The sequence below is a fragment of the Pseudophryne corroboree genome, chromosome 4 (assembly GCF_028390025.1).
Source record: "Pseudophryne corroboree isolate aPseCor3 chromosome 4, aPseCor3.hap2, whole genome shotgun sequence".
Taxonomy (NCBI): domain Eukaryota; kingdom Metazoa; phylum Chordata; class Amphibia; order Anura; family Myobatrachidae; genus Pseudophryne; species Pseudophryne corroboree.
Window position 1 is genome coordinate 717,372,672 of NC_086447.1, and position 25,270 is coordinate 717,397,941.

Below are 25,270 nucleotides of genomic sequence, written 5' to 3' on the forward strand. Positions count from 1 at the left end.
CGCACCCCACACCCCTCCCCTTCCTGCAGCACCACCCGCCCCCGCAACCGTGGCACCCTCACACCTACCTCCCACCCAACCGTACCACCCCGCCAAATGGCCCCCACCCACAGCACCCCTGCACCCGCCCCTCCCCAACACCCACGCACCTGCCCCTCCACCACCCGCAACACCACCACAGCCGGCCCTCCCCAACTGCGTTAACCCCGCACCAGCCCCTCACCCACCCACAGCGCCCTCTGATCCCCTCCCCCATCCGCCCCATCCCTGCACCCGCCTCTCCCCTGCCCGTGGCACATCCGGACCACCACCACACCCCCACAGCCACCACTTCCCCACCCACAGCACCTCCCCCACCCCCATCATCTACAGACACCTCCCCCACCCCCAGCACTTCTACAAACCATCACCCAACCTCCCCCTCTGCAACCCCACCTCCCCCTACATCGCCCCTCCCCCACACACAGCACCTCCAGACCCCCTCCTTCATCCACAGCCTCCTGCACCTGCCCCTCCACCACCAGCATCTACAGACCCCATCCACACCCCCTCCCGCCCCCCCCCCGCCCCACCCGCAGCATCCTCACACCCGCCCCTTCCCCACCGCCGCACCCCCTCCCCTGCCCCTCCCCTACTCGCCGCAGCTGCACCAACCGCCCTACCCCAACTGCGGTATCCCTGCACCGGCACCCTCCCCCACCCACTGCAGCAGCACACCTGGCCCACCACAACCGCCGTAACCCCACACCCACCACTCACTCATCCACAGCGCCCACGGACCCCCTCCCCCATCCGTGCCATCCCCGCACCCGCCCCTCCCCTAGCTACCGCACATCCACATCACCTACCCCATCCCGATCACGTACCCCACCCGCCACACCCCCGCCACTCCCACAACCACAGCACCTACCCGCCCGCATTATCTACAGGCACCCTCCACATCTGCGGACCTCCCACACCTGCCCCTCCCCCACCCGCAACACCTCTGGACCACCACCCGAACCACCTCCGGACTCCCTCCCCCATCCACAGCTCCCCCGCATCCACCCCTCCCCCATCCACAACATCTACATCCCCCATCCGTGCCATCCCACACCTCCCCCACCCAACACTTCTGAAACCCATCACCTAAGCTCACCCCCCTGCACCTCCAAACGCACACCCCTACATCGCCCCTCCCACACACACATCACCTCCATACCCCCTTCATCCACAGTCCCCCGCACCCACCCACCCCTCCCCCACCAACAGCAACTACACTCCCCATCCGTGCCCCCTCTACACCTCCCCCTCCCCCACCCACAGGACCTCTGCACCCTTTACGCCATCCATGCCCCTGCGCCCACCCCTCCGCCACCCACAACACCTCTGGACCTCCTCCCACACCCAACCCTCCACCACACGTAGCACCTCGAATCACCATCCACAGCCGCTACAAGTGATTCCCACGGATAGGAACCTCACTGAACCCACCCCCTTTCCAAACCCCCCAAACTTTTGTGAGTATAGTTGCTACCAATGGACATTGGATTAATTAGAAACACTAATACTGTGGCCATTATGTGTATAAGCAACACTGCTACCTGTGCCCATTGTGTATAAGTGGCGCTGCTACCTGTGCACACTGTGTATAAGCGGCTCTGCTACCTGTGGTCACTGTGTGTATAAGCGGCTTTGCTACCTGTGGGTATTGTGTGTAAACGCCGCTCTGCTACCTGTGGGTATTGTGTGTACACCTGGCTCTGCTACCTGTGCCCATTGTGTGTATAAGCACCTCTGCTACCTGTGGGCACTGTGTATAAGCGCCTCTGCTACCTGGGGGTAATGTGTGTATAAGCGGCTCAGCTAGCTGTGGGCACTGTGTGTATAAGCGTCTCTGCCCCCTGTGGGTATTGTGTGTATAAGCGGTTCTGCTACCTGTGCCCATTGTGTGTATAAGCCCCTCTACTACCTGTGGGCACTGTGTGTATAAGCGCCTCTGCCCCTGTGGGTATTGTGTGTATAAGCGGTTCTGCTACCTGTGGGTATTGTGTGTATAAGCGGTTCTGCTACCTGTGGGTATTGTGTGTATAAGCGGCTCTGCTATCTGTGGGCACTGTGTGTATAAGCGCCTCTGCCCCCTTTGGGTATTGTGTGTATAAGCGGCTCTGCTACCTGTGGCCACTGTGTGTATAAGCGGCTCTGCTACCTGTGGCCATTGTGTGTATAAGCGGTTCTGCTACCTGTGGGTATTGTGTGTATAAGCGGCTCTGCTACCTGTGGCCACAGCACCTTCGTATCTTATCTACAGTGCATTGCTGTTACTCATCTGGTACTTCATAATGCAGACACTAGCAATATATACTACACTCTACACTATGTTATTCATTGTGCCCTGCGGCCACTCTGCACGCCCTCACAAAGGCCTACGCCTCCTTGACAATCGCACGCCCTCCCCCCTTACAATATTTACCCACTGCCATAAAAAAAACAGGTAATACTCCATATAATAACAATTATAGCACAGCTGAAGCCCGTGCAGGGGATAATGGATCGTAGCCCCTTGCAACGGTATTTTCTGTCTAACACCTTCCCTCTCTTTATCCTCTCCCTACCACCCTGACTCTCCCTATCCTTTACCGATCGCACAGCGTCTCTGTACATTCCCTTTCTCTCCCCCTACGCCTCTCTATCTTATCTCAACCGGACCCCATTTCTGTATGCCCTCTATACTGCCCTGCGTTTCTGATTCTGTTATCTACCGCCCTGCGTATGTTCAAAGGCGTGCAGAGGTTAACGGGGCATAGCCCCTAACGACGGAGTGAAGAGCGCCCGTAGGGCGCGATGAATCACCTAGTATATGATATTCATATAAATTCTATAAATAAAAAGTGTAATCCCACTCCGTTTGTAAAGATTTAATTAATGCAAACTCACTGCACTGTTTACTTTTTCTGTTTTCCTCCTGGAGCACAGTCCCTGCCTTGCTGCATGGGAGCCGATTCACGGCCCTGCCGCTCCGAGTCTGGGCTCATGGCTGCAGCTGCTCCATTGCACATGGCCACCCCAGCGCACTGGGGGTTAACACACTTCACTGCCACGGCCATCGAATAGGGGGCCTAATTCAGAGCTGATCCCTGCCTGAAGCCCATTGTCTTGTGCACACGGGTGCGATCGCCTCTGCTTGATTGACAGGCAGAGGTGGTCGCGGGGCAGCAAGGAGCCTGCTGGCGGCGTTCAAATGGCATTGGGGGGGCACGGTCCAGACAACGCAGGCGTGTCTGGACCATTGCTGGGGCGAGCTGTATTTAAGCACATATACGATCAGCTCTGAATTACCCCCAGGGTTCGGGCCACGACAGATCAAACAGTAATTTTAAAATACATTTTTTAAAACAACCTGCGCAGTTAGTAAATTTTAAATTGTGCCTAGCGCCTATTGTCCTTTAAAAATATTGTCACAGCATGGAGGTTTAACCCCTTCAGTGCTGCTGCCGCCATTAACCACATGGGTTGGGGTGTCACCGGCCACAGCTAGTTTTATTTGTGTGCAGAGGTGGATCCTATGGCTTGGGTATGAAATCACAGCAGACGGGATGCTGGGTGTCAATATCCTGAATGCCGGAACCAGGGCGAGCACTACGAGTCCCCTTGAGTGCTCGCTGCGCTCGCCACACTGCGGGCTTGATGGCTCGCTGCGCTCGCCGTGGGATCTATTCCCACTCTATGGGTGTCATGGACACCCACGAGTGGGAATAACCGTGGCAAGTGCTGTTGGCATTACGGCTGTCGGCCGGGATCCCAACCGCCAGGATATTAACTACATCCCGACCATACACTTTTTAATTTTCTTTAATTTTGTTGCATTAGTTCCCATATGGAAAAATGCACCATTAGCAGCTATTTCACCGTCCAGAGGGACCTTTTTTCTTTTGGTGATTTTTTTTCTGGATTACATTCAGCAAGTTGTAAACTAGCTGTCTATTACATCTGGCGATTTAGCATCATTTGAGAATGATTCTGGAGGGTTTCAGGCAAGTTTGTGTCTATTCTCATCCTATTACATATGGCAATTTGAAACTAGCGGGAATTGCACCCATTTCTCTAGCATCCATATGGGGAAAATTAGTAAAGGTTGAGTATCCCATATCCAAATATTCAGAAATACACAATATATCCCGAAATACAGAATGTTTTGAATGAGAGTGAGATAGTCAAACCTTTGTTTTCTGATGGCTCAATGTACACAAACTTTGTTTAATACACAAAGTTATTAAAAATATTGTATTAAATGACCTTCAGGCTGTGTGTATAAGGTATATATGAAACATAAATGAATTGTGTGAATGTAGACACACTTTGTTTAAAGCACAAAGTTATTAAAGATATTGGCTAAAATGACCTTCAGGCTGTGTGTATAAGGTGTATATGAAACATAAATGCATTCTGTGCTTAGACTTGGGTCCCATCGCTATGATATCTCATTATGGTATGCAATTATTCCAAAATACGGACAAATCCGATATCCAAAATATTTCTGGTCCCAAGCATTTTGGATAAGAGATACTCAACCTGTACAATGGGGTATAGACGTGGTCCAAAGGAGCCAGTGCACTTTAAATTTCTTCAACTGGGTGTGCTGGCTCCTCCCCTCTATGCCCCCTCCCACAGGCAGTTTAGAAAAAAGTGCCCCCAGGAGAGGATGCACATCTCTGCAGCTCCGGAGAGTTTTCTTCAATTTCTTTTCAATCTGTTATTTTTTTCGGTATGCTGTCTGGGCAACAGCATACCTGCACCATGGGAGTTAGGAAGGGGGGGGGAATCACCGGCCTCTTGAGGTGCAGAGCCGCTTCCCCGCTGCAGGACCACCGTTCTGAGGGGTTGTTGTTCAGCGGGGCACTGCGCCTTGGCTGTCACAACCGCAGCACACCCATAATGCTGCCTGAAGGTGACATCGGTGGTGAGAACAAACTGAGGGCCCCGCTAGGGGGGTCCCCTGGTTCAAAGTGCGTTTGACCACGGGAGCGGCGTACGGGTCCTGCTAAGATCCCGTGTAGAACTGGCAGAAATGGGCTTAACTAACACTTGTTTGATGTTTTAATCATAAAAGGAGACTTTTGCCAGTATAATATGTATAGTACTGTAGCTCCGGCGCCATTATAGGGGACGGAGCTACATCAGAGCGGGACCTGAGGCGTTTTGGCGCCTTCCTCTACTTACTCCAGCCATATACAGCAAACACAGCGCTTTCTGACTCCTCAGCCATGCTGGATCTCTGGTACAGGGTGCAGCAAAGGGGGAGAGCCACTTGTGTACACTATCTGGCTCCTATTTAGGACTGAATTTGCAGCTCCGGGTGTGCTGCGTTCTCTCACTCTGTGTCTCCTCTCACATACAGTGGGGCAGGCTTGCAATAACTGTCTGTGTGTATGTGTATGTGTTGTGTGCTTACTGTAAAATATGGGTAAACACAAGCTATGTAGTGTATGTTACGCTAAATTCTCTCCATTATCTACAGACTCTGTTTCCTGTGAACAGTGTAGTCAGTCTTCACAAATCAGTGAAGGGACTGGGGGAGAGGGTACAGAGCCCCACTGGTTAGGGTCTCTTAAGACTATGATGTCTGATATGTCATCCCAGCTTACTGCTAATGTGCAGAAAACTCATCTACTACAACAAGCTGTTGCAGATTTAGCTGCTAGGGCAGATGCACAGCCACGCCTCTCTCATGCAGGTCCTCAGAAACGTGGTATACCTGCTCTATCATCTGATACAGATGATGATGTACAGGATGATGGGGATGACCTGGATCCCGTTGGTGGGGATCCCGATTCTGCTCAGGGTATTGAACCCCTCATTTTGGATATAAGGGATGTGTTACAGCTCCCCCTAGAGGACGATGCTTCACAGCAGTCGTTTTTTTTTTTTTTGTACAGAACAAGCCTAATGTCACTTTCCCTGATTCTCCAGAGTTAGATGACTTATTCAAACAGGCCTGGAAAATACAGACAAAAAATTCAGAGTGTCCAAAAAAAATTTGTGCACTTTCCCATTTGCACCTGAAGGTAGAAAATTTACCATGAAGGATCCTGGGGATATTGAGACTACACTAAAATCTATATACACAGCAGCCAGTATAGCACAAAGACCGGTCATTGCGTGTTGCTGGATGACCCATGCTATTCATTCTTGGGCCATTCAAATACAAGGGGGCCTCTCGGTGATATGCCCTTAGTTACTATGGTAACCTTCCTGAAGCACATTCAGGACACTGCCCATATCCTCTGTGATTCGCTCAAGGAGATGGGGAATATTAATGCTCGGACTTCTGCCATGGAAGTGTCGGCGCTCAGGGCCTTGTGGTTGCGTCAGTGGATTGCGGATGCAGATTCCAAACGCAGTGTGGAATCCCTCCTCTTTTCTGGGGAATGGCTTTTTGGGGTCGAATTGGATACCTGGATTTCCAAAGTTACGGCTGGGAAATCCACGTTTCTCCCCTCTGGTGCCCCGCCGGCGAGACACTCCTATCCGGGGCTGTCTCTCCAGTCCTTTCAGTCACACAGGTTTCGATCTAAGGCCAGAGGTGCCTCCAATGCGGCTAGAGGCACCAGAGGTAAGTCCAGAAAACCAGCAAGCACCGGTTCTCAGGAACAGTCCACCGGTTCTGCTTCGGTTCTGCTTCCACTAAGGCCTCAGCATGACGGTGCCCATCCACCCTGAGGGGATCTCGAGGTGGGAGCTCGACTGCGTCACTTCAGCCGTGTCTGGGAGGCTTCTTGCCAGGATGCCTGGATCAGAGATCTTGTTTCTCAGGGCTACAGGCTGGAGTTCGACAGTACTCCCCCTCAACGATTTTTCAAATCAGGCTTACCAGCTTTGGAGGATATGCAAGCGGGCTCGGACTGGCCCACAGGGGTACAGGGGAAACCATCGGTAGGCCCCACTGCCTGAGGGGCCCTCCTCCTCTAGGGATCAGGTTCTAGACTGTGCACTTGAATTATATATTATACATACCGTATGTTACCTTATACTGCACAGGATTATGATGTATTCTCTACAGTACATTGCTGTCATTAATCTTGCACATTATCATGCATGCACTAGCATTAATTACTATATAAATTATCAAGTAGTCCAGATCAGTTACTCTATAATGGTTACCCAAACCTCTGTGGAGGCTGGCCACACCTCTAATCATGGGCCCCTACCACTGCATACCCCCGGTGGGCCCTTCATGCTCCAATCCGACACTATATGCAAGGTATGTTGCAACAGGCTATCCGAAAGTTGGTTCAGTCCCACGTCAAAGTGCACTGGTTCCTTTGGACCCCATCGTACTAATTTTCCCCAATATCCCTTATGGACTACGAGAAAAGGATTTACCGGTAGGAATTAAAATCCTGTTTTTTTAAAGCAAAATGTTTATCTTCCATTTTTCTTCACATTAATTGCATTTTTCTGTTGCAATAACGTTTAAGGAACATTTGTGTCTGTAGTTAGTGGGCCTGATAGCACAGTTCAGTTCTGAAGTTTTGTGTGGTGGTGGGGGGTTTCACGTGTAATAATTAATATTGTCTAATTACCAGCTGTTTTTTGTTGTTGTTTTTTTTTTTTAATAGATCCTGAAGTGTTCCAGATTTCACTTGTATTCCCGAATGGAGACAGTTATGGTAAGGATATTTTGGGAATTCAAAATTTTCATGCTGTCAGTGCATAGAGGGGGATTATTCAAAGCCTTAGCAAAGCCTGACAGGTTTTTATGATTTAGTTTTATGTTTTTGTTAGTGGGGAACAGGTCTCATAGAACAAATTCAATACAATGCTACAAATAATCTATACTATCTTTAGATGGGAGGAAATCACGAGACCGCCTGTCGGTATCCCGGCGGTCACAATGCCGATGACGGAATCCCGACAGGCGGTGAAATCCTGCCGCCAGAATACCAGCGCCACAGGCTTTTCTCCCTTTGTGGGTGTCCACGAAACCCATAGAGGGAGAATAGATCCAGTGGCGAGCGCATTGAGCATGCAAGGTGCTTTCTAGCGGTCGCCCCCCCGCCGGCATACTGGTGGCTGGGATCCTGCTGTCGGGTTCATGACAGCCTGGATCCCGGCTGCCAGAAATAGGTATGTACTCCCTTTAGACAGTAGACCATTGTAGCACTATAAAATGTGAACAGTAGAGAAACAAGTAGATTGTTTTTTTACACTATATGAATCTTATATTGATACTCTCCCCTCACTACTAGAAAAAAAAATCAACACAGTCTTAAAAACACTACCGGAGATGCGAGATGCCGGCCGATCTCGGACATTTTTTTTTAAAGGGCTAATCACTTAAGTGATTGTAAGTGATTGCCCCATTAAAGAAACATCCAAGATTGTCCGGCATCCCGCACCTCTGGCGATCTCGGACTGCATTACATTCCGCCAATTGTCTGAGTCTTTGGTTGGTGCAAGGCTTCATGTAAACTGTGTCCATCCTCTTTCTGGCTGATTTAGGGCCACACTCGAAATACATGTGAAAAAGTGTCCGTTCTGCATATGTGTTCGCATTGCAGGAATGCCAAGGACTGCGTTGTGGACGCAATTTCCTTGGCCTCGCAAGGCCACCTGTGACGGCAAGCCTGAGTAAGCTTAGGTTTACTCAGCCTGCCTTTGCAGATGAACATCTCGACCATCATCACAGATGCGATGCGATCGCAAATCCAGGGTGGAGGTGGTATGCTCCTCCTCCTGAATTTGTATCACAAATGATTGCATGCTGGACAAGTAGCATATTTAAGCATATTTAAAGATATACAAGCAGCACTGCTAAAATAGTTAATGTTGGCTAGAACACAATAAAAGGTTTTGGCTTTAACTAGCATTGCTTGTCTACTCCCTTGGGTACATCCTAAGTATGAAAACGTTGAGGGACTAGAGGTCATTTATGCTATAGCTCAACAAATTAACACGTTATTTTCACATCAGATGGTGAGAGCAGAAGATCAGAGACAGGAGCACTGGAGAGAAGTGGAACAGGAGTAAATAAGAGTCCAAATGGCATGACATATAATGGATCCTGGAAATATGATAGGGTAATTTTTTTCTGTCCAATTCCATATAATTATAACTTATCAAAATCCTATTTGACCTTCTCACTGACAGATACAGGGGTAGTAGACCAATACCTAGAAGCAGCTGACATGGACAATTCTATTACTAGATAAACCTCTGCACAAATCACAGAGAAAATGAGGCAACTGCAATTTTCCCAACTTTTTGCACATGTGCAGTAAGGAAATCTGTGGGAAAATGGACGCCGCACTATTTCCAATGAGTTGTGTGCATTCGCAATAGAGTTTGCGCCCCTAGGTGGTCATTCAGACCCGATCGCTGCTGTGCGTTTTCGCTCAGCAGCGATCGGGTATTAACTGCGCATGTGTATGCACCGCAACGCGCAGGCGCGAGGTCCCCCCAGTGACGGGGAGTTCAGGACAGCGACGGGATGAGTGATCGCACCGGGCGATCTTAAGAAGAAAGAGGCCGTTTGTGGGTGTCAACTGACCGTTTCCTAGGAGTGTCCGGAGAAACGCAGGCGTGTCCAGCCGTTTGAAGAGAGGGTTCCTGACGTCAGCTCCAGGCCGGATCATCGCACTGGAAGAGTAAGTCCTAAGCTGTGCAGAGACTGCAGAAACTTTTGTTTGTGCAGCTCTCTGCACATGCATTCGCACACCTGCAAAGCGATTACCCCCTTCCCCTGTAGGCAGCGATTACCTGGTCGCAGCAGTGCAAAAAAACGCCTGCTTGCGACCAGGTCGGAATTAGGCCCCTAGTGCTCAGGCTGTACTGTGCTGCCGGTTAGAGAGGAGAGGGCCTGGATGGAGGAGATTGCACACGGGCCTCCTCTTCTATTAATACACCCCTGCTTGTACACCATATCTTCTAACTATATTTTAATATTCAGCTACTCTAATGCTATAACAATTGTATTTTAGCAATTATAATAAAAGTTATCATTTAATATCTCAGTGCACCATATACAGACCACGGGGTTTATTTACTAAGATTCGTGTTTGTGCCGAATTGGTGGGAGTTTAAACTCGAATTTTATCGGCTGTATGTTTCTGCATCTTTTTGAAATTATTTTCGGTAATTTACTAAGCTGCCGAGTTTGCGTTTTTCGTATTTTCCGATGTTATTCGTATTGTCGGGCAGTGTTTTACGGGAGTGATTAATAAAACACTGCCGGACATAACACAATGAAGCCTGGCCGGATCAGTGAGATCCGTGCAGGGCTTCATTGTGTACAGTATGAGAAGTATTTAAACAGTTAAAAGTAAAAATAAAATTGCGTGGGGTCCCCCCTCCTAAGCATAACCAGCCTCGGGCACTTTAAGCCGGCCCTGGTTGTTTAAATACCAGGGGGGGAAATGACTGGGGTCCCCCTGTATTTAGACAACCAGCACCGGGCTCTTGGGCTGGCCCTGGTTCCAAAAATACTGGGGACAAGAGACGTAGGGGTCCCCCATATTTTTAAAACCAGCACCGGGCTCCACTAGCCGAGAAGATAATGCCACAGCCGGGGGACACTTTTATACAGGTCCCTGTGGCCGTGGCATTACCACCCCCCAGCTAGTCACCCCTGGCCGGGGTTCCCTGGAGGAGTGGGGACCCTTTAAATCAAGGGGTCCCCACCCCTCCAGGCACCCATGGACCAGGGGTGAAGCCTGAGGCTGTCCCCCACATCCCATGGAGGTGGATGGGGGGCTGATAGCCTTTGTTTGTGTAAAAAAAGAAAAAAAAGAATATTGTGTTTTGTCGTAGAACTACAAGTCCCAGCAAGCTTCCCCCGCAAGCTGGTACTTAGAGAGCCACAAGTACCAGTATGCTGGAAAATAACGGGCCCGCTGGTACCTATAGTTCTACAACAACAAAAAATACTCAAAAAAAAACAGAACACACACACCTTGAAAGTAAAACTTTAATTAACATACATGCACACTTACCCACTCACACATACTTACCTAGTGTCCCACGGAGCCCCTTGGTCCCCTTGTCAACATAGAATCCAATTGGAAATCTGTAAAAAAAAAAAAAAACTCACCTATTTTCCAGTGATGATCGGTCCTCTTCATTCCATGTAGTAACCCAGGGGTTAAAAAAAAAAAAATGAAAAAAACCCGTACCAACGCACTAAAGGGGTTCCATGTTTACACATGAAACCCCTTTACCCGAATGCCGGGACCCCCCGTGACTGCTGTCACTGGAGATCCCACCAGCCAATCAGGGAGCGCCACGTCATGGCACTCCCCTGATTGCCTGATTGACAGGCCAGGAGTGCACAGCCAGAGTGCCGCGGCTAGAATGGAGCTTAGCGCAGCTCCATTCTAGCCTATGATGGGAACTTTGCGGTCTGCGGCTAACTGCAAAGTTAATTTGGGTCACGAATAGCCCCAACACTGCCGAGATTTGTGTTTAGTAAATTCCCGAGATGACACTTCGAAAAAAGAAGAAAAAAACTCGGACAAAATCGGGACCCTAGTAAATATACCCCCACGTTTCACTTTTCCAAATTGCAAGCTCCGTGTACTAATAGTCCATTTACTGTGGAGAAAATGTCGCTCCTATTTCTCTAACGTCCTAGTGGATGCTGGGGACTCCGTCAGGACCATGGGGAATAGCGGCTCCGCAGGAGACAGGGCACAAAAGCAAGCTTTTAGGATCACATGGTGTGTACTGGCTCCTCCCCCTATGACCCTCCTCCAAGCCTCAGTTAGGTTTTTGTGCCCGTCCGAGCAGGGTGCAATCTAGGTGGCTCTCTTAAAGAGTTGCTTAGAAAAAGTTTTTAGGTTCTTTATTTTCAGTGAGTCCTGCTGGCAACAGGCTCACTGCATCGAGGGACTTAGGGGAGAGAAGTGAACTCACCTGCGTGCAGGATGGATTGGCTTCTTAGGCTACTGGACACCATTAGCTCCAGAGGGAGTCGGAACACAGGTCTCGCCCTGGGGTTCGTCCCGGAGCCGCGCCGCCGACCCCCCTTGCAGATGCTGAAGATTGAAGAGGTCCGGAACCAGGCGGCAGAAGACTTTCAGTCTTCATCAGGTAGCGCACAGCACTGCAGCTGTGCGCCATTGTTGTCAGCACACTTCACACAGCGGTCACGGAGGGTGCAGGGCGCGGGGGGGGGGGGCGCCCTGGGCAGCAATGTATAATACCTGTATGGCGAAAAATACATCACATATAGCCCTTGAGGCTATATGGATGTATTTAACCCCTGCCAGATATCACAAACTCCGGAGAAGAAGCCCGCCGAAAAGGGGGCGGGGCCTATTCTCCTCAGCACACAGCGCCATTTTCCCTCACAGAAATGCTGGTGGGAAGGCTCCCATGCTCTCCCCTGCACTGCACTACAGAAACAGGGTTAAAACAGAGAGGGGGGGCACTGATTTGGCGATATGAATATATATTAAATGCTATAAGGGAGGAACACTTATATAAAGGTTGTCCCTATATAATTATAGCGTTTTGGTGTGTGCTGGCAAACTCTCCCTCTGTCTCCCCAAAGGGCTAGTGGGTCCTGTCCTCTATCAGAGCATTCCCTATGTGTGTGCTGTATGTCGGTACGTGTGTGTCGACATGTATGAGGAAAATGTTGGTGAGGAGGCGGAGCAAATTGCCTGTAATGGTGATGTCACTCTCTAGGGAGTCGACACCGGAATGGATGGCTTATTTATGGAATTACGTGATAATGTCAACACGCTGCAAGCTGGTTGACGACATGAGACGGCCGGCGAACAAATTAGTACCTGCCCAGGCGTCTCAAACACTGTCAGGGGCTGTAAAACGCCCATTTACCTCAGTCGGTCGACACAGACCCAGACACGGACACTGATTTCAGTGTCGACGGTGAAGAAACAAACGTATTTTCCTTTAGGGCCACACGTTAAGGGCAATGAAGGAGGTGTTACATATTTCTGATACTACAAGTACCACAAAAAAGGGTATTATGTGGGATGTGAAAAAACTACCTGTAGTTTTTCCTGAATCAGATGAATTAAATGAAGTGTGTGATGATGCGTGGGTTTTCCCCGATAAAAAATTATTGGCGGTATACCCTTTCCCGCCAGAAGTTAGGGCGCGTTGGGAAACACCCCTTAGGGTGGATAAGGCGCTCACATGCTTATCAGAACAAGTGGCGGTACCATCTACAGATAGGGCCGTACTTAAGGAGCCAGCTGATAGGAGGCTGGAAAATATCCTAAAAAGTATACACACACATGCTGGTGTTATACTGCGACCAGCGATCGCCTCAGCCTGGATGTGCAGAGCTGAGGTGGCTTGGTCGGATTCCCTGACTAAAAATATTGATACCCTTGACAGGGACAGTATTTTATTGACTATAGAGCATTTAAAGGATGCATTTCTATATATGCGAGATGCGCAGAGGGATATTTGCACTCTGGCATCAAGAGTAAATGCGATGTCCATATCTGCAAGAAGATGTTTATGGACACGACAGTGGTCAGGTGATGCAGATTCCAAACGGCACAAAGATGTATTGCCGTATAAAGGGGAGGAGTTATTTGGGGTCGGTCCATGGGACCTGGTGGTCACGGCAACTGCTGGAAAATCCACCGTTTTTTACCCTAAGTCACATCTCTGCAGAAAAAGACACCGTCTTTTCAGCCTCAGTCCTTTCGTCCCTATAAGAGTCATATCTGCCCAGGGATAGAGGAAAGGGAAGAAGACTGCAGCAGGCAGCCCATTCCCAGGAACAGAAGCCCTCCAACGCTTCTACCAAGTTCTCAGCATGACGCTGGGACCGTACAGGACCCCTGGATCCTACAAGTAGTATCCAAGGGGTACAGATTGGAATGTCGAGACGTTTCCCCCTCGCAGGTTCCTGTAGTCTGCTGTACCAATGTCTCCCTCCGACAGGGAGGCAGTATTGAAAACAATTCACAAGCTGTATTCCCAGCAGGTGATAATCAAAGTACCCCTCCTACAACAAGGAAAGGGTATTATTCCACACTATATGGTGGTACTGAAGCCAGAAGGCTAGGTGAGACCTATTCTAAATCTGAAATATTTGAACACTTACAAAAGTTCAAATCCAGATGGAGTCACTCAGAGCAGTGATAGCGAACCGGGAAGAAGGGGACTATATGGTGTCCCGGGACATCAGGGATGCTTACCTCCATGTCCCAAAAATTTGCCTTTCTCACCGAGGGTACCTCAGGTTCGTGGTACAGAACTGTCACTATCAGTTTCAGACGATGCCGTTGGATTGTCCAAGGCACCCCGGGTCCTTACCAAGGTAATGACCGAAATGAGGATTCGTCTTCAAAGAAAATGGACGACTTCCTGATAAGAACAAGGTCCAGAGAACAGTTGGAGGTCGGAGTAGCACTATCTCAAGTAGTTCTACGACAACACGGGTGGATTCTAAATATTCCAAAACCGCAGTTGTTCCGACGACACGTCTGCTGGTCCTAGGGATGATTCTGGACACAGTCCAGAAAAAGGTGTTTCTCCCAGAGGAGAAAGCCAGGGAGTTATCCGAGCTAATCGGGATCCTCCTAAAACCAGGAAAAGTGTCAGTGCATCATTGCACAAGAGTCCTGGTAAAAATGGTGGCTTATTACGAAGCGATTCCATTCGGCAGATTTCACGCAAGAACTCTTCAGTGGGATCTGCTGGACAAATGGTCCGGATCGCATCTTCAGATGCATCAGCGGATAACCCTATATCCAAGGACAAGGGTGTCTCTCCTGTGGTGATTACAGAGTGCTCATCTTCTAGAGGGCCGCAGATTCGGCATTCAGGATTGGGTGCTGGTGACCACGGAGGCCAGCCTGAGAGGCTGGAGAGCAGTCACACAGGGAAAAAATTTCCAGGGAGTGTGATCAAGTCTGGAGAATTCTCTCCACATAAATATACTGGAGCTAAGAGCAAATTTATAATGCTCTAAACTTAGCAAGACCTCTGCTTCAAGGTCAGCCGGTATTGATCCAGTGGGATAACATCACGGCAGTCGCCCACGTAAACAGAAAGGGCGGCACAAGAAGCAGGAGGGCAGTGGCAAAACTGCAAGGATTTTTCGCTAGGCGGAAAATCATGTGATAGCACTGTCAGCAGTGTTCATTCCGGGAGTGGACGACTGGGAAGCAGACTTCCTCAGCAGGCACGACCTCCACCCGGGAGAGTGGGAACTTCATTGGGAAGTTTTCCGCATGATTGTGAACCGTTGGGAAAGACCAAAGGTGGACATGATGGCATCCCGCCCGAACAAAAAACGGGACAGGTATTGCGCCAGGTCACGAGACCTTCAGGCGATAGCTGTGGATGTACTGGTAACACCGCGGGTGTAACAGTTGGTGTATGTGTTCCCTCCTCTGCTTCTCATAACCAAGGTATTGAGAATTATAAGACGTAGAGGAGTAAGAACTATACTCGTGGCTCCGGATTGGCCAAGAGGGACTTGGTACCCGGAATTTCAAGAGATGCTCACAGAGGACTAATGGCCTCGGGAGCTAAGAAGGGACTTGCTTCAGCAAGTACCATGTCTGTTCCAAGACTTACCGCGGCTGCGTTTGACGGCATGGCGGTTGAACGCCGGATCCTAAGGGAAAAGGCATTCCGGAAGAGGTCATACCTACCCTGGTCAAAGCCAGGAAGGAGGTGACCGCACAACGTTATCACCACATGTGGTGAAAATATGTTGCGTGGGTGAGGCCAGGAAGGCCCCACGAAGAAATTTCAACTAGGTCGATTTCTGCACTTCCTGCAAACAGGAGTGTCTATGAGCCTCAAATTGGGGTCCATTAAGGTTCAAGTTTCGGCCCTGTAGATTTTCTTCCAGAAAGAATTGGCTTCAGTTCCTGAAGTCCAGACATTTGTCAAGGGAGTATTGCATATACAGCCCCTTTTGTGCCTCCAGTGGCACCGTGGGATCTCAACGTAGTGTTGGGATTCCTCAAATCATATTGGTTTGAACCGCTCAAATCTGTGGATTTGAAATATCTCACATGGAAAGTGACCATGCTGTTGGCCCTGGCCTCGGCCAGGCGAGTGTTAGAATTGGCGGCTTTGTCTTACAAAAGCCCATATTTGATTTTCGATTCGGACGGGGCAGAACTGCGGACTCGTCCCCAGTTTCTTCCTAAGGTGGTGTCAGCGTTTCACCTGAAACAACCTATTGTGGTGCCTGCGGCTACTAGGGACTTGGAGGACTCCAAGTTGCTAGACGTTGTCAGGGCCGTGAATATATATATATATATATAATTCCAGGACGGCTGGAGTCAGAAAGTCTGACTTGCTGTTTATATTGTATGCACCCAAAAAGCTGGGTGCTCCTGCTTCTAAGCAGACTATTGCTCGTTGGATTTGTAGTACAATTCAGCTTGCACATTCTGTGGCAGGCCTGCCACAGCCAAAATCTGTAAATGCCCATTCCACAAGGAAGGTGGGCTCATCTTGGGCGGCTGCCCGAGGGGTCTCGGCTTTACAACTTTGCCGAGCAGCTACGTGGTCAGGGGGGAACACGTTTGTAAAATTGTACAAATTTGATACCCTGGCTGAGGAGGACCTGGAGTTCTCTCATTCGGTGCTGCAGAGTCATCCGCACTCTCCCGCCCGTTTGGGAGCTTTGGTATAATCCCCATGGTCCTGACGGAGTCCCCAGCATCCACTAGGACGTTAGAGAAAATAAGATTTTACTTACCGATAAATCTATTTCTCATAGTCCGTAGTGGATGCTGGGCGCCCATCCCAAGTGCGGATTGTCTGCATTACTTGTACATAGTTATTGTTACAAAAATCGGGTTATTATTGTTGTGAGCCATCTTTTTTTAGAGGCTACTTCTTTGTTATCATACTGTTAACTGGGTTCAGATCACAAGTTGTACGGTGTGATTGGTGTGGCTGGTATGAGTCTTACCCGGGATTCAAGATCCTTCCTTATTGTGTACGCTCGTCCGGGCACAGTACCTAACTGAGGCTTGGAGGAGGGTCATAGGGGGAGGAGCCAGTACACACCATGTGATCCTAAAAGCTTGCTTTTGTGCCCTGTCTCCTGCGGAGCCGCTATTCCCCATGGTCCTGACGGAGTCCCCAGCATCCACTACGGACTATGAGAAATAGATTTATCGGTAAGTAAAATCTTATTTTTCCTTGTTATCATTGCAAAGTAGGAGGCGGCTACAGCAATTTATTTTTTTGATATTAAATTTTTATTGAAGTTATACAATATATAAGCATCAAGGTAAGGAAGGGGTACAGAAAGAAAAGAAGGGGAAAGGGGAGCATAGGTACACAGTATGTAATGAGTATAATAGAGAACATTGTGGATCTAATTTGGTTACATGAAAATGTCAATTTACCAACATTTGTTTTCCACTGAAATTCCAACTCGCAGCAAAATAAATGGAGTATACATCAAATGGATATAATGAAAGATAAAAATAATCAGACCAGTTTATAGGATCTATATATCAAGGTCCCGTGAGGAGGAATTCTCCCTTGGTTTCTTCAAATATCTGTAATTGCTCTATTTAAAACATCGGATATGAGGACAGGTGGCAGAAGAGTAATAAGCTGCTCCAGCCGATTCAAATTCAAAGTGAGAAGGAACTACATTTTCTATAGCCTCCACTGATGGAATTATAGTTGTGTGCCAATGACACGCTAGTAAAATTTAAGTTGTGATGAGGATATGACTGAGTATATACCTGTCATTACATTATAACTCCCCGCAGTATAATTGGAGTTTTGGGTGAGGGGTTACGTGAAATCCTAAGACCCTAGAAATGAGAGAACATACAGAAATCCATAGATTTGCAATTAGCGGACAAGCGCAGAAAATGTGCAATAAGGTTCCCACACTGCCACAATTACACCAACATAAATTGGGTAGAATTGGTTTCATTGCATGTAATCGAACCCAAGTGAAATAAAGTCGATGAAGTTGCTTATAAAAATGCTTCAATGTGAGACATGCACCTTGAAACGCGAAAACAGACTGGAAGAACACAGACCATTCTTCATCCGAAATAGTACACACAAGGTCCACTCCCCACTTGACTTGAAAGGGAAATTTCTGGTGGGTCTGAGAATTAATAATAAGGTTATACCATTTAGTTATACCCCCTCTTCTATCTATTCTAATTAATAAGTCTCGGATATATTTGGCAATAGGAAAAATTGGCTACTGCAATTTTTACTAAATCTAGCCCCGCCAAGGATTGTGATTGAATGTCACCCCTTCGGCGGTGTCCTCAAAGTCACAGAGCGCTGCTTAAAGAGTTGCGTGCCATTGCATTACTAGTTCTTTGCTGAGTTATGAGATATGTTTATTGTATAAACTTTATTTATAATTGAACAAGGCTACACTGAATACGTCCAGATTGCCTCTCTACTGCTGGAGGAAGATAACGGGACATTCTAGCAATGAAATCAGCCCTGGAGAAGATACGCAATAGTAAGTGTCTTGTGACCTTAGTAACACCTGGGTCACATTGCACCGTCATAGGGGGTGCCTTTATTCTAAACTGCTTTTAGTGCTTGTCTGCAGAAGAGAGAAAATCCCATTGGTATATACCTAGAAGCGATATGCACAGGGATTTTATCTGTCTTTATCTGTTTTCCCCAGTATTATCACATAGAGCCCAGCATTCTCTATATCAGACAGTCAGCATTAATTAATTAATTAATTAATTCTCAAAAACATATCGAAATGCAGTGAGCTATGGTACCTGATGTGCAATAAATCTGGATTAAAGCGGCCGTCCACATATAATGGAGAGAACACCAACTCCCCCACAAGACACTAATAGAAAAAGAATAATTAGGTAAATGTATGAACTGGTGATATGGGGGGGAAGCGATACCAGCGCGCGTTATATGCTCTCCCCCCCCCCATGTATGATAGCTGCGGTACCGGCTCAGTGACAGGAGCGCTATGTGCCCCTGACTATGTTGGCACTGCTATCTAAAAGATAGCAGGCCGATGTGCATGAACAATGTATGAACGGTCAGCATTGCTGGCCATTCCGACACCTGCAGCTGTCGATTTCGACATCTGCATGGTGGCGATGCTCATACACCACAGCAGGGTCAGAGCTGGCTATGGTGGGTGCTGGCTCCGACTGCGCTGGGGAACTTGCGTGAGTAGCTACGTCCCGCGCATGCGCAGAGTAGCCGGACTGGCAGTGAGACGCAGTACGCCAGCACTGAGCTGATGCGCTGTGTGCTCAGGGAACATCGTCGGAGGGGGGACTTTCTCCCCACTTCGACATACAACATGTTCTTACATCTTGTCAATATCCCTTCCTGCTTCACCTCGGTAATGAGGCAAAGCAGGAAGTGTTATAGCGGCACGATGCAAGCCGCTATAATACATTTAACCACAATATATAGAATTGGCACTGAAATCCAAAAAGATGTCCTTATCTATCCATTTAAATCAATGTGATACCTTATTTCACCTTAAATACCCAATGACCCGGGTATTACATATACTAGGAACAGGTATGATAAAAAAATATTTGTTCTATATATATAAAACAAACATACAATTCACAATCAACATACAGTTCATTTACAAAAACAAGCAAACAAAGACTGATTCAGCACTGTCCCAATATTTCATATGTATCTCTCTTTAGATGCTGCGGTGGGCTAATGCTTAACAAAGCAATGAAGGTCTCGGCTTAGTAGCACCACGGTAGGCTTTTTTTGGAAGGTAGATGTTGGTGCCATCAAAGTGCATGTAATGCTGTCCTCCAAACAATGTGTTTCGAAGCTTAACTCCTTCCTCAGGATTGGATAGCATGTCTCTACAGGGTCCGGATATTTATACCACTTCTCTTTGCAATTATTCTGCCCACTTCCAGGTTTGGCGACCGGAAGTGATGTGTGCGTTCCACCATTTACTTCCGCTTGCATGCCATTTTAGAATGCTTAAGAATTCATTTACGGAAGCGATGCATGCGTTCCAATTACAGCTTCCGGTTGCGATCCACTCGGCAGCCATCTTTATTCTCAACAAAATATCCTTTACTCATTGGTTCTTTTTAATTTCTTTTGTGGAATGTTGTTGAATGGTCAGTTTATGATCCACCTTCTTCCTTACCCAATAAGCAATGCTGTACTTAGTATTCAAGCAGGATGCCTCCAGTGTTCAGGCTGCCATGCTGCATGACCTTTGATTTAGTCAAGCTGGTGATTATCGATGGATCTGCGTGTGCATTGGGAAAGTGAATACAGTTGTCATTGCTGGGTGTCTCTGTACTTTTCAGGGCTGCTGTTTTTTTGGAATCATTTCGGGCATCTGTCACCATAGCATCTGTCAATGAATCAGGCCAGATGTTAATAATACTGTAAAGGCTCCATATGACAAGTCCAAAGTACATGATTTTAGATGTTTTATCAATTTTAAAAGAAATTAAGGAATACCTGAGAATTTGCGCACCTCTCTAATAAAAAGGGACCCAAACATGTGGTTCACTGTGGCTGTAGAAATGATGGGCCTCATTCAGAGATGGATGCAGTGCACATCGCTCCTGCGTCTTTGTATTCACCGTCCTCCAAATGCTGACAGGCTGCAGCTTAGGGGGCACTGTGTACGATAACACAGGACCCGTTCCGCACCTGCACGGAATGGGTCCTGTGCGTGCGCAGTGTACTGTATGCAAACCAGAATTAGAGGAACCAGAGCAGCTTCTTGCATGTGATTTGTTTTGTCCAATATGAACACATTGGGAAGTGTTTCTTCTATTTCATTTGATTTCATATTCAATATTTTAGGTAATTTTATGTTCGATTTTGAAATGCATATCCTAAACTGAACACAAAATCACTTGTCAAAATCAAACAATATCAGATTCGTGCGTGGGCAGTTATTGCAGTTCAGCCGCATTAACTGCGAACACCTCTGCCTGATTGACAGGCAGAGGCGTTCGTGGGGTGGGCGGCGCCGGGGAAACGGGGGCGTCATCGGCCTTTTCAGGGTGTCTGCGTGTCCTCACATGCAGTGGCTCCGATCGAAAAAAATGCCTGCGGACTCCTGCCATCGAAGGCCAGGCTGCGCCGGCAGGAGGCTTCCATAGTTTGGGCGGTGGGTAGCATGCTGGGCGGCATTGCCCTGCAATGGGCGGCCCCCAGCATGCGATTGAAAGGATTGCAGAATCTGCAGTCCTTACTGAATAAGGTCCTCTATCTGTGTATTTTGTGTTGCACATATGTGTGCAACTCATAATGCTGCATACGAATGTGGGCATGTCAAGATAAGCATAAAGCGTATGTGGCCACATGCTAGCTGCATTAGTCATTGGGCATGATTCAGAGGTGGACACAAGAACACCTTTGGGAATGTTTGCAAAAAATATATAAATGAGTTGCGGATTGCATATATATTGTATGTAATATCACACCACAATAAAAAAAAAGCACTATTGTATATAATAAAAGCATACTTGCCTACTTTTGAAAAGTAGTTTCAGGGAGATTGAAGGAGCGCCGTTGAGAGGGCGTGTCATGTTCCAGCCAAAGGGGTGTGTCTAGCTCCACCCATGGGCGTGTCTGTTTCCACTAAGGACTGTGTCCTGCAGTGTCAGGTGAAAACTACAGTACAGAGAGCAGCATACCACAACGTAATATAATATGTATATAGCGTGTAGGGTACAGAGGGTTATATAATATGTATATAGCGTGTAGGGTACAGAGGGTTATATAATATATATATAGTGAGTAGGGTACAGAGGGTGATATAATATCTATATTTTGTATATACTCTCTGTACCCTACTCACTATATACCTATTATATCACCGTGCATAGCTCCCTCACCTGAGTCCCAGAGGTTGTCTTGCTTCTCCTCCCGTTTCTCTCTGTCACTCCGGCTTCCACAGAGAGGAACTACAACAAGTTAAAAATACCCTCACGTACCCAGCAGCGCTGTCACTCATATCAGAGCCCCACCCGCAGAGCTGGCCCTAGACAATTTGATGCCCTAGGCAAGATTTTTGTTGGTGCCCCTAGTAGACAATGCCGTCCCTCCTCCCAGCATGCTGTGCACAGCCAGCAGAAAATAGCTTGAGATGTAGCCACAGCGGCACGCCATCGATTTGAAGAGTGATGATTGATCTCATCACCTTTAATTTGAACGGATGACACCGCTACTATGGGTCCCATCAGAGTTTCCCAAACTCTGACATTACAGTCCAGGTTTTCAGGATTTCCATGCTTGTGTCCAGATAGTTAAATCAAATTGACTGAGTTACTAATTAAGGGCCTAATTCAGACCTGATCGCAACAGCAAAAAATGTCTCTAATGGGAAAAACCATGTGCAGTGCAGGTGGAGCAGATGTAACATGTGCAGAGAGAGTTAGATTTGGGTGGGGTGTGTTCAAACTGAAATCTAAATTGCAGTGTAAAAATAAAGCAGCCGGTATTTATCCTGCACAAAAACAATATACCCCACCCAAATCTAACTCTCTCTGCACATGTTACATCTGCCCCACCTGCAGTGCACATGGGAGGTCATTCCGAGTCGTTCGCTCTGAAAATTTCTTTGCATCACAGCGTTTTTCCGCTTAGTGCGCATGCCCGCACTGCGACTGCGCCAAGTAAATTTGCTATGAAGTTTGGATTTTTACTCACCGCTTTTTCTTCGCTCAGGCGATCGTAGTGTGATTGACAGGAAATGGGTGTTACTGGGCGGAAACAGGCCGTTTTATGGGCGTGTGGGAAAAAACGCTACCGTTTCCGGAAAAAACGCGGGAGTGGCTGGAGAAACGGAGGAGTGTCTGGGCGAACGCTGGGTGTGTTTGTGACGTCAAACCAGGAACGATAAGCACTGAACTGATCGCAGATGCCGAGTAAGTCTGAAGCTACTCTGAAACTGCTACGAGATGTGTAATCGCAATATTGCGAATCTTTCGTTCGCAATTTTAAGAAGCTAAGATTCACTCCCAGTAGGCGGCGGCTTAGCGTGTGCAATACTGCTAAAATCGCCTTGCGAGCGAACAACTCGGAATGAGGGCCCTGGTTTTTCCCTTAAGAGAAAGAAAGATTTTGCTTTTGTGATCAGGTCTGAATTAGGCCCTAAGTCACCCGTGCTCAAGCATGGCTATCCTTAAAACCTGGACTGGATAGCGGAGTATGTGAAACTCTGGCCTACATTTAAAAAAAAAAGATACATCCAAATTAAAATACATTGAAAATACCACATCCACATAATACATTGAAAACATCCAGATCCACTGAAAAAAACAAATGAACATAAAACACCATAAAAAAAGCCAGATCCACATAAAACTACACTAAAATGCCAGATTCACACAAAATATCTTTAAAAATATCAGAGGTTGTGTGGTAACAGGCTGGGGGACAGAGGTTGTGGGGTGACGGACTGTGACAGGGGGACAGGTTGTGGGGCGATGGACTGTGTCAAGTAGATAAATGTGTGGAGTGACAGGCTGTGAGCGGGTGGCAGATTGTGTGAGGTGATAGCCTGTGAGCAGGGGTAGAGGGTGTGGGGTGACAGGCTGTGACTGTGAGGCAGAGGTTTCTGTGACCGGTGGACAGAGCTGACAATATTTTTGATTATGGGTGCCGGGCTGTGACTGTGAGGCAGAGATTTTGGGGTGATGGACGTTGACTGGGGGGCAAAGGGTGTGGAGTGATGGGCTGTGACCAGGGGACAGAGGAGTTGGGGGTTGCTGACTGGGAACCACGGATAGAAGGCATGAGTAGGGAGAGGAAGGTTGGGGACAAACTACAATAAAAAAGCAAATTTACCAACTCTCACAGATCAAAAATATAATCACCCGTATTACCCCTGAGAATGTGGTTGGGGGGTCCAGGGTGACACACAGCGGCAGAGGGTGTACAGTGTGTCATACACGGGGGGGGGGGGGGGTGTTAGGGAGTATAGGGTATCACACACACACATCATGTATCACACACGGGGGATGGGGGTACAGGGTGACACACAGCGGTAGAGGGTGTACAGTGTGTCATACACGGGGGGAGGGTTAAGGATTATAGGGTATCACACACATCATGTATCACACACGGGGGATGGGGGTACAAGATGACATACACACAAAGGTAGCAGGTACAGGGTGTCAAACACCAGGGGGACTAGGGGGGTACAAGGTGTCACACATACTGGGGTAGGGGGGTACAGGGTGACATACACACAAAGGTAGCGGGTACAGGGTGTCAAACACTGGGGGAACTAGGGGGGGTACAAGGTGTCACACATACTGGGGCAGGGGGGTACAAGGTGACATACACAGGGGTAGGGGAGTATAGGAGGTCACACACACAGGTAGGGGGTACATGGGGTCTCACACACACAGGTAGGGGGTACATGGGGTCAGACACACAGGTAGGAGGTACATGGGGTCTCACACACACAGGTAGGGGGTACATGGGTTCTCACACACACAGGTAAGGGGTACAGGGTGTCACACACACACACACACACACACGTAGGGGGTACAGGGTGTCACACACACACACACACACACACACACACACACACACACACACACAGGTAGGGGGTACAGGGGGTCACACACACAGGTAGGGGGTACAGGGGGTCACACACACAGGTAGGGGGTACATGGGGTATCACACACACAGGTAGAGAGTACAGGGGGTCACACACACAGGTAGGGGGTACAGGGGGTCACACACAGGTAGGGGGTACAGGGGGTCACACACACAGGTAGGGGGTCACCTACCGGGCTACCAGGTTACTCACCACACTGTGTCCAGTCAACATCGAGGTGAGCTGCAGGGTGTCACTGAGGGAGGCCGGCGGAGCCAGGTCATAGTCAGGAGGATCTAGGCGGGACATGGTGGCTGGCTGACAGCATAGTGCCCAAGGGAGGAGGAGCTGCTGCATCTGGACATGTAATCCTTACCCAGGACCAGAGCCCAGATTTGTTACTGGCAGCAGCCGGTCCAGTAAGTTAGCGTTAGAGGCAGCCTCTCTCCTCCTTCTCCCCCCTCCTCCCTTCCGCACTCTGGCAGGTTTTACACGCAGCACAGCTCACATAGCTGAGCTGAGCCTGCAGCGGGAGGAAGTGCCAGGGGCCGGCTAGCAGCAATATAAACATGCCGCTCCGTTTGGGCGGCCGCTGGCAGGGCAGTTCAGTAAGCTGATGTGAGCCAGCAGCAGCGGGGAGCGTCAGGGTAGGTAAGTATGAATAAAAGTCAACTCTGCTCCTCACCTCTATTAGCTGAGACCGCTCAAACTGAAAGTGAAACTGCAGGGAGATGTTACAGCATTGTA

General features: G+C 48.4%; 1 protein-coding gene across 2 annotated transcripts in view; it reads left to right on the plus strand.

Annotated features, from left to right (window-relative positions):
- MORN2 (MORN repeat containing 2) overlaps window positions 1-25,270 on the plus strand; it is a 149,004-nt gene that overhangs the window by 68,733 nt on the left and 55,001 nt on the right. Inside the window, exons 2-3 of one of the 2 annotated variants that reach the window (XM_063918014.1) lie at window positions 7,599-7,649; window positions 8,953-9,059. In XM_063918014.1, coding sequence (XP_063774084.1) covers window positions 7,599-7,649; window positions 8,953-9,059 — 158 coding nt within the window. The remainder of the gene's footprint in view (window positions 1-7,598; window positions 7,650-8,952; window positions 9,060-25,270) is intronic. The other variant, XM_063918015.1, reaches the window with a different exon arrangement.